At 38.6% G+C, this 14998-nt stretch overlaps 1 protein-coding gene across 1 annotated transcript; it reads right to left on the reverse strand.

Annotated features, from left to right (window-relative positions):
• Positions 1 to 14998, reverse strand: myh7 (myosin heavy chain 7). Its single transcript, XM_056475535.1, has 39 exons — positions 14969 to 14998; positions 14769 to 14800; positions 14456 to 14667; positions 13891 to 14034; positions 13651 to 13807; positions 13427 to 13454; positions 12488 to 12593; positions 12310 to 12402; positions 11374 to 11437; positions 11184 to 11282; positions 10989 to 11092; positions 10769 to 10907; positions 10548 to 10666; positions 10319 to 10468; positions 10057 to 10227; positions 9649 to 9958; positions 9461 to 9537; positions 9155 to 9360; positions 8947 to 9070; positions 8714 to 8850; positions 8366 to 8621; positions 8041 to 8283; positions 7525 to 7701; positions 7201 to 7346; positions 7020 to 7110; positions 6542 to 6931; positions 6325 to 6451; positions 6124 to 6242; positions 5821 to 6017; positions 5386 to 5569; positions 5138 to 5303; positions 4789 to 4913; positions 4101 to 4409; positions 3813 to 4016; positions 3437 to 3733; positions 3245 to 3349; positions 1465 to 1560; positions 1248 to 1382; positions 1 to 129 (listed from the first exon to the last, which is right to left on the reverse strand). The coding sequence occupies exons 3-39, from the start codon at positions 14654 to 14656 to the stop codon at positions 109 to 111; spliced, it is 5817 nt and encodes a 1938-aa protein (XP_056331510.1). The 5' UTR covers positions 14657 to 14667; positions 14769 to 14800; positions 14969 to 14998; the 3' UTR covers positions 1 to 108.

The following is a 14998-nucleotide window of genomic DNA, read 5'->3' on the forward strand; positions in this document are numbered from 1 at the left end:
TTTAATGCAATTCAACTTTATTTTACTAAGTGACTGAAGGAAAGCAAGATAGACTGAGAAGAAAACTAATTCGGCATAAAGGAGACACACAGAAGGTTCACTTGAGCTTTACTCTTGATCATGTCCCTTCTGTAAGAAAAAGAGAAGAGGTAGAAAATATCAGTCGTGGTACATTATTCAACTGCAACAGTACACTACTTGACAAAAGTCTTGTCGCCGTTTTAAGAACAACAAATATTAACTGGACTTCTAGTCGATCATTTGGTATCAGAAGTGACTTATATGAAAGGCAAAGGCCTCTAGATTACGTTTATCTAGCCAAAATAAAATATGATCATGCCTTGATTTTGAATTATTTAATTAGGACAGTAAGGTCTGACTTTGCTTAGACAAAAATCTTGTCACTTAACAGAAATCATGTACAGTATAGAACATAAAGTCATGGTGCAGTGGAAAAACAATTAAGATTGTAAATGACTCCCATGAGCTTAGAGGACTGCATTCATACATCTCTGCAATGACTCACATAACTTATTAATAAAGTCATCTGGAATGGCAAAGAAATTCTTGCAGGACTCCCAGAGTTCATCAAGATTCTTTGGATTCATCTTCAATGCCTCCTCCTTCATCTTACCCTAGACATGCTCAATAATGTTCATGTCTGGTGACTGGGCTAGCCAATCCTGGAGCACCTTGACCTTCTTTGCTTTCAGGAACTTTGATGTGGAGGCTAAAATATGACAAGGAGCCCTATCCTGCTGAAGAATTTGCCCTCTCCTGTGGTTTGTAATGTAATGGGCAGAACAAATGTCTTGATACCTCAGTCTGTTGATGTTGCCATCCACTCTGCAGATCTCTCGCACACCCCCATACTGAATGTAACCCCAGACCATGATTTTTCCTTCACCAAACTTGACTGATTTCTGTGAGAATCCATGCGGGTTCCAATAGGTCTTCTGTAGTATTTGTGATGATTGGGATGCAATTCAACAGATGATTCATCAGAAAAATCTACCTTCTAGCACTTTTCCAAATGATCAGCTAGAATTCAATATTTGTTGCTCTTACTACTGGGATTGAAGACAAGACTTTTGTCAGGTAGTCTATGTATCTATAAGGTACATTTTATTTAGGTGGCAAATATATTTATATTATTTAAATGAGAACCTTGTGTTATTGTACCTTGAAATGAGAGCTATTCAATATTAATTGGAGCATGACAGATTTAAACTATAAGTGTAACTGACCTTAGAACTGACATCACGACTTTTGGCACGTAGTTTATTGACTTGTGACTCTGCAATGTCAGCTCTTTCTTCTGCCTCATCAAGCTCATGCTGGATTTTCCGGAACTTGCCCAGATTTGTGTTGGCTTGTTCCTCCTGTGAAGCAGGATTAGCAGTTCTGAGACTGTATAGTACAATTTATCAGCAAAAAATGTGTGATATTTAGGCCAAGACTTACAGCTTCCTCTGCAGCCCTCTTGTAAGCTTTAACCTTTAGCTGAAGCTTGTCAACCAGATCTTGCAGACGAGCCAGATTCTTGCGGTCCTCCTCAGTCTTCAAATGGAAGAATAGAAAGCACAATTTCAGTTGGGAAAGTGTTGTGTTGTTACACTTTTATTATATCATAATAAAATAATGGTCCATTAGTTAATGTAAGTTAATGTATTTATTATTATGAACAAACAATTACTAGTACGTTTATTATGGTAGTTATTCATCTTTGTTAATGTTATTTATGTTGAATAATGTGGGTGACACGGTGGCGCAGTGGGTACCGCTTTCGCCTCAAAAGAAGAAGGCCACTGGTTCAAGCCTCAGCTGAATTAGTTGGTTTTTCTGTGTGGAGTTTTCATGTTCTCTCCTCGTTTGCGTGAGTTTCCTCCGGGTGCTCCGGTTTCCCCCACAAGTCCAAAAACATACGGTGCGTGAGTTTCCTCTGGGTGCTCCGGTTTCCCCCACAAGTACAAAAACATGTGGTACAGGGGCCTCTTGTACAAATACTTGCGTTGAATTCATACTAAAACATTGCGTAAGGACAAAGCTGTAAATGTGCGTACGCAGTAAAAATTCGGATGTATGAAACACTGCGTACCTGGAATCCCATGCATATTCTCTTTGTACATCCGAATTAATGGGAAACTGAGCACACGTGCACGAGCGCCAAACCCCTCCCTGCCTCCTCCCCCTAATAAATATGGCAATGACTTTCGCAAAACCAGTTTAATTGACTTTTACAATTTTTACATTAAAAAATATTTTTTAAATATTATACAATAAATGAAGTGCTAATTACAAAAACAGAGTCTTGTGCAATAATGTCCATATGGTTGAATTGTTTAATTTAATTGTTTAATTAAATTAAGCCTTGTGCAACATACTGTAAAGAGCATATATTTATGCCTATCTGACCTATTTTTGGCTCAAACTATAACAGGAGCAAAGAATTTAATTGCTTTGTAATCGAATGTCTAATGAATGTCAAACGTCAAACTAACTTTATCGCAGTACAACAGCATGATATGGAAACCTTATATACCTGCTAGACATTCGGATGATCCCGTCCCATACAGCTGGCATTGCACGGCTTAAAGATACTTTGTAGTGTGCAATTTAACATACTGTAATTGCCTCTATGAGTCACCAATGGAAATAAAACAAGCACACAAGAAATACATGTACGCCACACATAGTTGGCGTGGACCAACGCACATTCTTACGTTAATTTCATCGTTAGTAAATCCAAACGTGAGCGTGAAATCTGGCGTACGCAAAGTTTTCGTGCATACGCAGTGTTGATACATGAGGCCCCTGGTGAATTGGGTAAGCTAAATTGTTCATAGTGTGTGCGTGTGAGTGTGAATGTGAATGTATGGGTGTTTCCCAGTGATGGGTTGCAGCTGGAAGGGCATCCGCTGCTTAAAACATATGCTGGATAAGTTGGCGGTTCATGTGGGGACCCCAGATTAATAAAGGAACTAAGCCGAAAAGAAAATGAATGAATAATGTTAGTTCCTGTTAGTTCATCTCAACTGACTTTGCATTAATGTTAACAAGCACAACTTTCAATTTTAATAATGCATTAGTAAATGTTGAACTATGATTAATAAATACTTTACAAGATAATTCATACGTAGTTAATGTTATTTAAGGCAATAGCTAATGCACCATTATTCTAAAGTGTTACTAATATGTGTTTTTTGTAATAAAAACTAAATTTGTGTTTTGATCTTTGCCTTACCTGATAGGTCAGTTCTTTAATACGTCTCTCATATTTGCGGATTCCCTTCACCGCCTCGCTGCTTTTCCTTTGTTCTGATTCAACTTCATTCTCCAGCTCCCTCACCTGTTGGTAGAGCATGAATGTTTCTACTTGCAATGATCAGAATAGTTTTTTTGTTTTGTTTTTTCCTATCTTTGTTAAGTCACTCACCCTGGCCTCCAGTTTCTGGACTTGTTTCTTGCCTCCCTTCATAGCGATTTGTTCTGCTTCATCCAGGCGGTGCTGCAGGTCCTTAATGGTCTGCTCCATGTTCTTCTTCATCCTTTCCAAGTGAGCGCTTGTATCCTGCTCCTTTTTCAGCTCCTCCGCCATCATGGCAGCATCAGTGATAGCCTTCTTGGCTTTTTCCTCAGCATTCCTGCATTCTTGCACTGCCTCTTCCACTTCTGTCTGAAGCTGGGATATATCCGTCTCCAGCTTCTTCTTCTGATTTAACAGGCTTGTATTCTGGCCGAAGATTAATTTGGAAAGTCAATTTGTGTTATGGATCTGTTCAAAATTAAGAGTAAGAAACTGATTGGCATACCTGAGAGTGCAGCAGCTGTACTCTTTCACTGGTATCCAGAAGCTCCTGCTCAGCAAGCTTACGGCCTCTTTCTGTTTGCTCAAGAGCTGCTCTCAGCTCCTCCAGTTCAGCCTGCAGAAGGTTGTTGCGTCTCTCTACAATGGCAGTGTTCTCCTTAAGATCTTCATTTGTTCTCAGAGAGTCATCCAGCTGAAGCTGAGCATCCTAAATGATTGAATGGAAGGCACTCATTTTAACAACCCTCCAAACGTTTTAATCTTTGCAGTATTGGTCCAGAGTTTGTCTTACTTTCATATGTGCATGGACACTCTTAAGTTGTTTTTGGGCCTCTGCTGCTTGTCGGTTTGCCTGACTAAGCTGGATCTCCATCTCATTCAGGTCCCCCTCCATCTTCTTTTTTATTCTGAGGGCCTCATTCCTGCTTCTGGTTTCTGACTCCAAGGAGCTTTGCAGGGTGTCAATGGTCCTTTGCAAATTGCGTTTGCTCTGCTCCATCTCTTCATCCTTCTCAGCTAGTTTGCGTTCGATATCAGCCTTAATTTGGCTGAACTCCAGCTGGGCTCGCAGAATCTTACCCTCCTCGTGCTCCAGGGATGCCTTTCAAACAGAAGATTGAGATCTATGGTTTTGCAATACTGTATTTGCATAACTATTCTGTTTTAACAACAACGATCATGTAATTCATGGGTCACCAACCCTGTTCCTTGAGATCTACCTTCCTGCTGACTTCAGTTGCAACTCTTATCAAACACACCTGTTTGCAATTATCAAGTGCTGCTTCAGGTCCTAATTAATTGGTTCAGGTGTGTTTGATCAGGGTTGGAGCTGAATGCTGCAGGAAGGTAGCTCTCCAGGAACACGGTTGGTAACCCGTAATGTAATTTGATAATACATTTAGTACATACTTGCTTGAAATTCTAACTGTTTTTAAATTGTTTCATTGTGTTAAGGAATTAAGCTGCATCTGAAAACATACCTCTGCCTCTTCTAGAGCAGATTGAATCTCACTTTTTTCTTGCTCCAACTGTTTCCTCATTTTCTCCAGCTCATGGATGCTCTTTCCTCCCTCACCAAGTTGCTCAGTGAGATCAGAAATCTCCTCTAAAAATAACACCACATTTTAACACAGTGACTTTTTTCTCCAATTCTATAGAGTTTAAAATAAATGTCTGTACTGTACTATAAGCTTCCTCACCTTCATTGCAAACACCATCATTGCAAACACAGTATAAAGTCTTCTGCTGTACTGCCTCATTTTATCTTCATTTATCTATTTTAGATTCTTTAGACATACAATGTTTTGTGTTGGTAAACTGTTTATTTACCTTGGAGATTTTTATTTTCTCTCTTCATGGTCTCCAGGTGATCTAAAGCTTCCTCATAGGAGTTCTTCAGCTTGAAAAGTTCAGTGCTTAGACATCTTGCTTCTTTCTGAGAGCTCTCTAGCTCGGCCTGCGACTCTTCAAACTTCTGCTTCCACTCAGACAGCACCTATTTTTAATGCAAGCAAATTTTAGGATCACATGTTTTTATACCTGTGGTTGTAGCTAAATGAAGAATCATGTTCAATTACCTTGTCAAAGTTTCTTTGTTTTTTGTCTAAGGCTGCAGCAGCTGCATTGGACCTCTCCAGGTCCACCATGAGATCTTCAATCTCATTTTGGAGCCTGTGTTTGGTCTTTTCAAGAGATGAGCACTTTGCATTTACTGCTTCAACAGCTTCTTCGGTTTCCTGTAAGCGCTGAGCCAGTTTCTTTCTGTTATAGAACACAAAATAAGATTTTTGGGAAGATACTTTTTTAGTGCACACCTACAAGAAACAGATTGACGTGTTATTATAGTGTTACCTTCTGTTTAGGGAAGCTTGGCCTACTAACAGAAAAACTTTTTGTTCGTCTTACATTTGAAAATAAACATAACACAAACAAAAAGCTTATCTGTCAGTAGAGAAGTTAAACCTTAAGAAGAATTTGTATGAAGTACTGTATTTTATAGAAACAGATCTTACTTGGCTTCCTCCAGTTCTTCGGTCCTCTGGATGGCATCAGTTTCGTACTTGGTTCTCCACTGTGCCACCTCAGAATTAGCTTTGGACATGCCTCTCTGTAGCTCTGCTTTGGCCTCCTGTTCCTCCTCGTACTGCTCTCGGAGCAGATCTGTGTCATGACGGGCTGACTGTACAGCATGGGCAAGAGCACTCTTTGCCTGGAGGAGGATGCGTAATTATTTAACAGACCAAACAAATTAATGCAATTAATTAAAAAAGAAAAAGACATTTATTATTTATCCAGTATTCATACTCAAATCACACCTTTGTTTCCTCCTCCAGTTGCCTTTTAAGATCTTCAATTTGCTGAGTGTAAGACATCTTGCTTCTGGTTAGCTGGGAGACAAGAGAGTCCTTTTCCTCCAGCTGTCTTGATAGTTCGCCTAAATGTATCATAATGTATTTTATCATTGTTGGAGTTCTGTTGCTCAAATGATTGAATTGACAGTTATTTACTAGTCTTACCATTTTCAGATTGTAGTTTAGATTTTTGCATTGTGAAGTCATTGATGCAACGCTGACCTTCCTCATATTTTGTTCTATATTCATTCATTTGGTCTTCTAAAGATCTGGTCATCTTCTCAAGATTTGCCTGTACAAGGTACACAATTTGTCTAAGAATTCTTTTTAGCTAAGAAGACAAATGTTCATTTTTCTTTATGAGTGTTTGTATTTACAATACCTTTGTCTTAACAACATGTTCCATGTTTGAGACTACATCATCCAACTCCAGCCTAAGTTCACTTTTCTCCTTTTCCAGTTTTTGCTTGACCCTCTGCAGATTGTCTATCTGCTCTCCAAGTTCAGCCACGCTGTCAGCTTGTTTTTTCCTGAGTGTGGCGGCAGTGGCCTCGTGCTGCAGAGTGGCCTCTTCAAGGTCTCTCCGGAGTTTCTGAAACTCTGTCTCTCGTTTCTTGTTCATCTCAATCTGAGCAGCTGTAGCTCCTCCGGCCTCCTCCAGTCTCTCGCTGATCTCCTCCAGCTCTCTAGCTAAATCTGCTCTTTGTTTCTCCACTTTGGCTCTGGCAGCTCTTTCAGCCTCAAGCTCTTCCTCTAGCTCCTCAATACGTGCCTGATATTGACAACATGCCAGGATTGTCTCACTGACTCATTTCAATTTTCAATGTCATTATGCTCTATATATTTTTTTTAATTGTTACCTGAAGTTCCTTCAGTTTTTTCTGCAGCTGAATGCAAATGGTTTGTTCATCTTCGATTTTCCCATTGAGCTGACTGATCTCAAAGTCTTTTCTATAATTGGAAATGGGTGTTTATAATCGTAAAGTACTTGGCGTTGAACAAACAGATTGGACTATGAGAGAATGGGAGAATTTGCCTTACTTTTTTAGGCGCTCCTCTAACTGCTGCTTGTCATTTTCCAGGTCCATTAGGCTTTCCTGGGTTAATTTCAAATCTCCTTCTAGTTTCCTCTTGGCTCGTTCTAGATCCATGCGGATCTTTTTTTCTTGCTCAAGAGAGCCTTCCAGCTGATATAAATGATTAAAAATATAGAATTAATTAATACAGAATTTCTACACTCAAAAAAAATGCCTGATTGCTTTAACTCAACATTGAGTTTGTCTATGTTTGACCCAATGTTGGGTTACAACAACCAAACAATTTTTAGAGTGTGTATATTTGGTAGGGTTAAATAGTAAAACTCACATCATCTACTTGTTGCTCTAGCTTTGCTTTTGCCTTGGTGAGTGTGTTGACTTTGTCCTCCTCACTCTGCAGGTCATCCAGTGTCTGCTGATGAGCTTCCTGCAAGGCCTTCTTCTCCTTGGTTAGCTTTGCGATTATGTCATCCAAAGCTGCCATTTCCTCTGTCAGGTTCTTTACCTGTAAAAGAACATGCAAACCAAGGATCGGTTCGCACCTCCACTGTTGATCTCTTGTTTGTTTGGAAAACATTACATTTAGTCCTAGTTCATTTAGCATTCACACTGACATCTTTATGACCTAATCTGAAGATAAAGAACTCCGCTTATGGCGTATATTGCAGCAGACCTTAACATACATAATGCCAGGGATTGCCAACATTCACACTTACTCAATGCAAATGCACTAGCAGAACAATCACACCAGAGTTCTTTTCAATCAAACCAAACATGCCAAGTGTGAACACCGTTTGTGTTTTTTCAGTATTTGTGTTTTATTGTATAAAAAGACAACCCAGACCTTGTTCTCAGTAGCATGCTTCTCTTTCTCCACTTTAGCCAGAGTGAGTTCCAGATCATCAATATCCTTCTTCAGCTCTGAGCATTCGTCCTCCAGCTTTCTCTTTTTAGCTGTCAGCTCAGCATTCATCTCCTCCTCATCTTCAAGTCGCTCTGTGAGCTCTTTGGCTTTAGCCTCAAGCTGGATCTTATTTTTGATGAGCTGGTCACATCGTTCCTCTGCGTCACAGAGATTGTCTTGCTCCTGTTTTTAGATATATTTAAAATTACACAGATTTCTATACTTCACTCACATTTACCTACATGTGTTGCAAATATTAACTGACCGCTTGAACTTGAAGTTGTAGGTCATTCTTCTCTTGGAGAAGAGACACCATTTTTTCTTCTAGCTCTTTCCTTCTTGCTTCAGATTTTGCATAAGCCTCTTTGAGCTTGGCAAATTCATCTTTCATATTTGCCATCTCTTTCTCTGCTTCTGCTGACTTGAGAAGAGGTTTGATCTTGAAGAAAAGCTTCATCCAGGGCCAATTTTTCACCCCCATGAAGGCACGGACATTCCACTGAATTACCAGTAGGGCATCCCTATGAGGAGGTTCAATTTCTTTCATCATCCAAGATCAACAGTAAGCAAATTATGCAAATGTAAGGTAAAATGGAATATGTGAGTTTCTTGCCTTCTTTCAACTATCTTCTGGAACTCAACCCGTGCAAGGAGTCCTCTGGATCTTGCCTGAATTCCAGAAATAATTAGAGATAGTCTGTCATCTCTCATTTCTTCAAGCTGACCCAGTAAACCAGCCTTGAAAAACACCTAGGTGGGATTGATTATAGGAACAAACCTTTACTTACAGAACTTCATGATCATTGCTATATGTGCTGTCATGTTATATAATCCATATAAAATAACCTTTGTGTGTCCAAATTTATATTGATTATGATCAATATCCAGTGAACCCAACAGTTTCTCTGCTCCTTTCCTGCTGTCTATGAACTGACCTTCAGGTATGGCTGCGGGATTTAGGATTCGGTACCTGTAAATAAGTACATAAAGTCTCTAATTATGGAAAGTGTTGCTGTGAATTTAGGTAAAGTGTCACAGAATCAATAATAATTACCTCTGTTTGAAGTCCCCATAGAGGATTCTGTTAGGAAAGCCCTTCCTGCAAATCCTGATGCCCTCCAGCACACCATTGCAGCGTAGCTGATGCATGACCAAAGGATTCTCCATTGCACCAGGAGTCTTTGTCTCATTAGGAATGATACAGCGCACAAAATGAGGGTGAGTTGACCTTAGGTTTGTCATCAACTTATTTAAGTTTTCCTGTAGGTAGAAATGTACACGGAATTTAAGACTAAAGGGATTAAGGACTATTTTCAGTTTCCTGAATTTTTTTAAACATATGTCCACAACAGTTAATTACCCTGTGCAGCGCAGACACAGTCTGGAAGGAGGAGCCTTTCTTCTTACTTCCACCTCCTTTACCTCCCTTACCATTATCTTGACATGGTCAAAATATAAGAGATTAATTACTTAAATCTTGGAACACTTAAAACATTTGCAGTAACAAATGTGATTCTATTGTGCGTGGCTAATTTAGCTTGGACATACCTGACTCTGCCCCTGCATAGTTAGCAAAGAGCATTGACAGGAGTTTGACTGTAGACTTTTGAAAGAGTCCAACCACAGTCTCATTTAACGGGTCTTTGTTCTTCACCAACCAGTTGTTGATATTATAGTCAACTGTACCAGCATAGTGGACCAGAGAAAAGTGAGACTCTGGCTTCCCTTTGATTGCTCTTGGTTTCTGGAAGTTATTTGATTTCCCAAGATGGTTGTCATAAAGCTTGGCTTTAAAGGTTGAATCACTGGCTTTGGGAAACATGCACTCCTCTTCAAGGATGGACATGATGCCCATAGGCTGAAACAATCAGGTGTAATAGTGAAGTAATAGCATATACTGTTTCATTTAATTTAATGTTTATAATGCGTCATAATAACACAAATTTGGTGACTCACTTTCTCAATGAGATCGATGCAGGCCTGCAAGTCCATGCCAAAGTCAATAAACTCCCATTCAATCCCTTCTTTCTTGTACTCCTCTTGTTCCAGCACAAACATGTGGTGGTTGAAAAACTGTTGCAGTTTCTCATTGGTAAAGTTGATGCAGAGTTGCTCAAAGGTGTTAAACTGTAGTTTTGAAAATGAAAGAGATAGTTAAGTCACACAGTTATATGCATTTTTAAAAAGACTGCATAAGGGTCTATCCGGGAAGACCTACATCAAAGATCTCAAAGCCAGCAATGTCCAGCACTCCTATGAAATATTGGCGTGGTTGTTTGGTGTCTAGAGACTGGTTGATTCTTACAACCATCCAAAGGAACATCTTTTCATACACTGACTTGGCCAGTGCACCAATAGCATAGTACACCTGTGCACAGAGAAGAAGTTATATGGTATGCCACTAGATGAATAAATGGTACCATTTTGCTAACAAAACTCCAACTCACCTGTTGGACATTTTGTCCTTTGGTGACCCACTCATTTCCTACTTTCACTCTTGGATGGCAGAGACCCTTGATGAGGTCAGCAGAGTTTAGGCCCATCAGATATGCGACTTTGTCTCCATCTATGAAAATAAATCAGATTTATCTGTTTGGAGGGAATATGACATTATGCATAAAATTATGTTGCATTTAGTTTGCTTCTTTAGGATTAATGCTTTACACACCTTCAGTCCCATCAGCCTCTGCTTGCTCCTCCCTCTGCTTCTGTTTGAACTTCATATTGCCAAAGTGCATAATGGCTCCAATCAATTTATAGATGCCATTTTTCTCCTCCTGAGTGAAGCCTAGTACATCAAACGCTTCCTAAAGTTTACAGAATAAGAGATGTGATTTGAGACCTTTGCAGCGAGAGAAAGACAAAGATGTCAAGTGATTAATTCTTACATCAGTGGCAACCAATTCTTCACCATCATTGATTGAAGCTACGGTGGTTTCTCCTTGGGAGATGTAAGCGTAGTCATAGGGGTTGTTGGTGATGAGCAGCATCTCTGTTTCAAGAGACAGGGAAAAAAATCAGTTTGTTGTGTAATGCTAAAACTATAAAATGCTCTTGATTATAGGATATCCAATGCATCTCACCCAGCAGCTCAGGTTTCCGCTGAGAGAGGATTTGGTAGAAAATATGATAGTCCCTTTCAGCTTTAAGCTGAAAGGTCACCCTTGACTTCTCCAGAAGATCTAATGTATTTACAAAGGCGTAAATGTTCATATTTGATTCTCAGTATTACCAGATAAAGAGTCTATATGTTTAAATCAAATGAATTCTTACATGTCTCAATGTCAGCTGACGCCAACTTTCCACTGGCACCAAAATGAATTCGGATGAATTTTCCCTAAAAAAAAAGATCAAAAATAATCTTGAGAAATACTAATTAATCAAAAATTGCATATGCGAAATTAATCATTAAGGCCTCAAAATTACTAACGGCTAAATTGACACTTATTTCCTTTATTCAGTTAACTTTTACTTCTGGTATTATTCATTCCTTCATTCATTTTTTTTTTTTTCGGCTTAGTCCCTTTTATAATCTGGGGTCGCCACAGCGGAATAAACCACCAACTTATCCAGCATATGTTTTACGCAGCGGATGACCTTCCAGCTGCAACCCATCACTGGGAAACACCCATACACTCTCATTCACACACATACAATTTAGCTTACCCAATTCACCTATAACACATGTTTTTGGACTTGTGGGGGAAACCGGAGCACCCGGGGGGAACCCATGCGAACATGGGGAGAACATGCAAACTCCACACAGATATGACCCAGCCGAGGCTTAAACCAGCGACCCTCTTGTTATTCTGGCATTGTTTTCTGATTTAAATGTATAATTCCCACTATAATTTTTTATATTAATATTAATATTTTTTTCCTTTACTTATGTATTTTCATTTACTTTATGTACTTATCATTTATGTACTTCTGTAGTATTATTATGCAAACACATATACAAATTACTTGAAGCAAATCATGTACAAAAAGAAAAACTGTATGATTATACCAAAAAATAATGATGACTCATGTTGCAGTCCGCTGCCAGTTCATGCATTCTTAAATCATTTTGGTTTATCCAGCAGAGGGTGTTCTCACACTATTTCTCTGATAGAGCCGTGACATGCATCCTGTTGCATTAGATGCAAACTGGGTCTCTATTTACAGAATGTGTTCACTAACAGTTTAACATGAAACGTAGAAGCTTACAAATCTTGAGGAGTTGTCATTTCTAATGGTCTTTGCATTGCCAAAAGCTTCCAAAGCAGGGTTAGCCTGGATGATTTGATCCTCCAGGGTGCCCTTTAATAAAAAGTAAATGCTTCAGTGTGGTGTAATACAGTTTTTATTTTTCAATTAAATGATCGCAGAAGCATATGACACTTACCTTTTTTTCTGCCCCTTCTTTCTTTGCTGAGCCCCCAGCTGCAATACTTGCAAAATACTGAATGACTCTCTTCGTGTTCACAGTCTTTCCTGCACCAGATTCTCCACTACAGTAACATAAAACAAATAACTTGATTTTTAAAGGGACAGTTCACGGGAAAATAAAAAGCTCACCCTCACGTGGTTCCAACACTGTATAAACTTCTTTTTCTACTATGGACGTCAATGTATACCAGTTTTCAACATTCTTAAAAAAATACAGTTGAAGTCAGAATTATTAGCCCCCCTGAATTATTAGCCCCCCTGTTTATTTTTTTCCCTCAATTTCTGTTTAACAGAGAGAAGATTTTTTTCAACACATTTCTAAACATATTAGTTTAGATAACTCATTTCTAAAACCGATTTATTTGATCTTTGCCATGATGACAGTACATAATATTTGACTATTTTTCAAGACACTTCTATACAGCTTAAAGTGACATTTAAAGGCTTAACTAGGGTAATTAGGGTAATTAGGCAAGTTATTGTATAATGATGGTTTGTTCAGTAGACTATCAGAAAGAAAATAGCTTAAAGGGGCTAATAATATTGACCTTAAAAAGGTTTTTTTAAAAATTTAAACTGCTTTTATTCTAGTCTAAATAAAACAAATGAGACTTTTCCCTGAACAATAAAATATTTTCAGACAAACTGTGAAAATGTCTTTGCTATATTAAACATATTTTAAAAAGAAAGAAAAAAATCAAAGGGGGACTAATACTTCTCACTTCAACTGTACATGTTTTGTGTTTAACAGAAGAAAAAAACTCAGACAGCATTGAAACAAGTGGAGGGTGTGTTAAAGATAATTTCCACATTTTGGTTAACCGTTCTGCAAAAAACTACATGAAGTACTTAAACAACCAAGAAATTACATAAAAGTAAAAGTAATTTTACTTACGTGATCAGAATTGACTGATTTTCCCTGTCTGAAATAGAACATACTTCAATGTTACTAATTCTTGAGTTATTATTCGGCATGCCTACTGCATTATTGCCCTTTCACAGGAGAAATACTGATCCAGAGATTTGTCAAACACAACACATTCTACATTTCTCCACCCTTTGTAAGATATTTGCTCTTAGATTTGTGAAGCAAAGCAGATTTGAGAATTTGTTCCGTACCTGTTAACATGTACTGATAGGCATTATCAGAGATGGAAAAGATGTGTGGAGGAGCTTCACTCCTCTTTTTCCCTCTATAGGCTATAACCACCTCCTGATTGTACACCGGCAGCCACTTGTAGGGGTTGACAGTGACACAAAACAGCCCAGAGTAGGTCTGTGGGAAAGGACAAATGCAGTTCAGTAATTGAAGCTAATTGGGATGCAAAATTTTCAAGTGACAAACCATTCTCCTCTTACATAGATCATCCATGCTGCATAGCGCTCTTTGAGGTTGAACAGCACGGCTGGCTCATGAAGGAAGGTAAACATTGCCATGTCTTCAATTTTATCAAACTTTGGGGGGTTCTGGGGGTGAATGTCAGCTTCCTTTACAGTTACAGTCTGGTAAAAAACAGATTGTAATTATTAAAATAACACTTTAATGTAAAGTGGCATCAAATTCGATATTGTGCACAATATTTTGAAAGTGTTCTAAAGCAAATTATCCAAAAGCTAACATTTTAATGGTGGCGCGATGGCTGGTGCATGAGTGTTTTCCAGTACTGGGTTGCAGCTGGAAGGGCATCCAGTGTGTAAAACATGTGCTGAATAAGTTGGCGGTTCATTCCGCTGTGGCGATCACTGATAAATAAGGGACTAAGCCGAAGGAAAATGAATAAATAACATTTTAATACTAAAGACCTAATGCACTTATGCACAAATTCCTTACAGTGCTCATAATGTTTCAGTGACCAAATTTACAAGGTGTAATTGAAAGTTCCAACCCTTTAAAATGGCAAAATGATTAATTAGTCAAGCCTACCTTTCTTTTCTCAGTCTGTACAGTGACTTTGTCACCTTCACGACTGACGATTGAAGCTTTCACATACTCTTCATCTGGATCAGGCACAAAACACTCCTTTTTCATATCAAAGGGACGTGTTTGTGCTTCCAGACGCTCTCGATCTGACTTCCGCAGGTAAGAAGCTGCTGCTCCAAACTCTGCCATCTGAGCGTCCCCCATGATTGCCTTGTCTGGAGGTGATAAAGTTGGTTAAGTACAAGTGTTGAAGTGTTAAAACCAGCTTTGAAATATCACTTAATTCCTAATTACAAAAAATTATCTTGACTCATACCTGATGTGCACCAAGTGCGGAGGCAGAAGAACCTGTTAAAATAAATAATTATTATCTGTCACTAAAAATTTATAGATGCTTTTAGAAGAAATAAACAAAGCAAAAGTTTTCAAAAATCAGTAATGATATTTCATAAAAAAAATAAATAAATGTTTTCTCTTAAATCTAACTTCACCATGCAGTTTTGTCTTAAATCTTACCCTCAGATGAAACGTCCGACTTGTCTGAAC

The sequence above is a fragment of the Danio aesculapii genome, chromosome 2 (genome assembly GCF_903798145.1).
Source record: "Danio aesculapii chromosome 2, fDanAes4.1, whole genome shotgun sequence".
Taxonomy (NCBI): Eukaryota; Metazoa; Chordata; class Actinopteri; order Cypriniformes; family Danionidae; genus Danio; species Danio aesculapii.

Excerpts from the sequence above, each read along its gene's own strand:
- myh7 (XM_056475535.1), bottom strand. The coding sequence starts at position 14,656 with ATGGGGGACGCTCAGATGGCAGAGTTTGGAGCAGCAGCTTCTTACCTG. Across the intron at positions 10,667-10,768 it reads AGAGGCTGATGGGACTGAAG|ATGGAGACAAAGTCGCATAT; the intron begins GTGTGTAAAGCA and ends TTATTTTCATAG. Across the intron at positions 9,361-9,460 it reads CTGTGTCTGCGCTGCACAGG|GAAAACTTAAATAAGTTGAT; the intron begins GTAATTAACTGT and ends TTCTACCTACAG.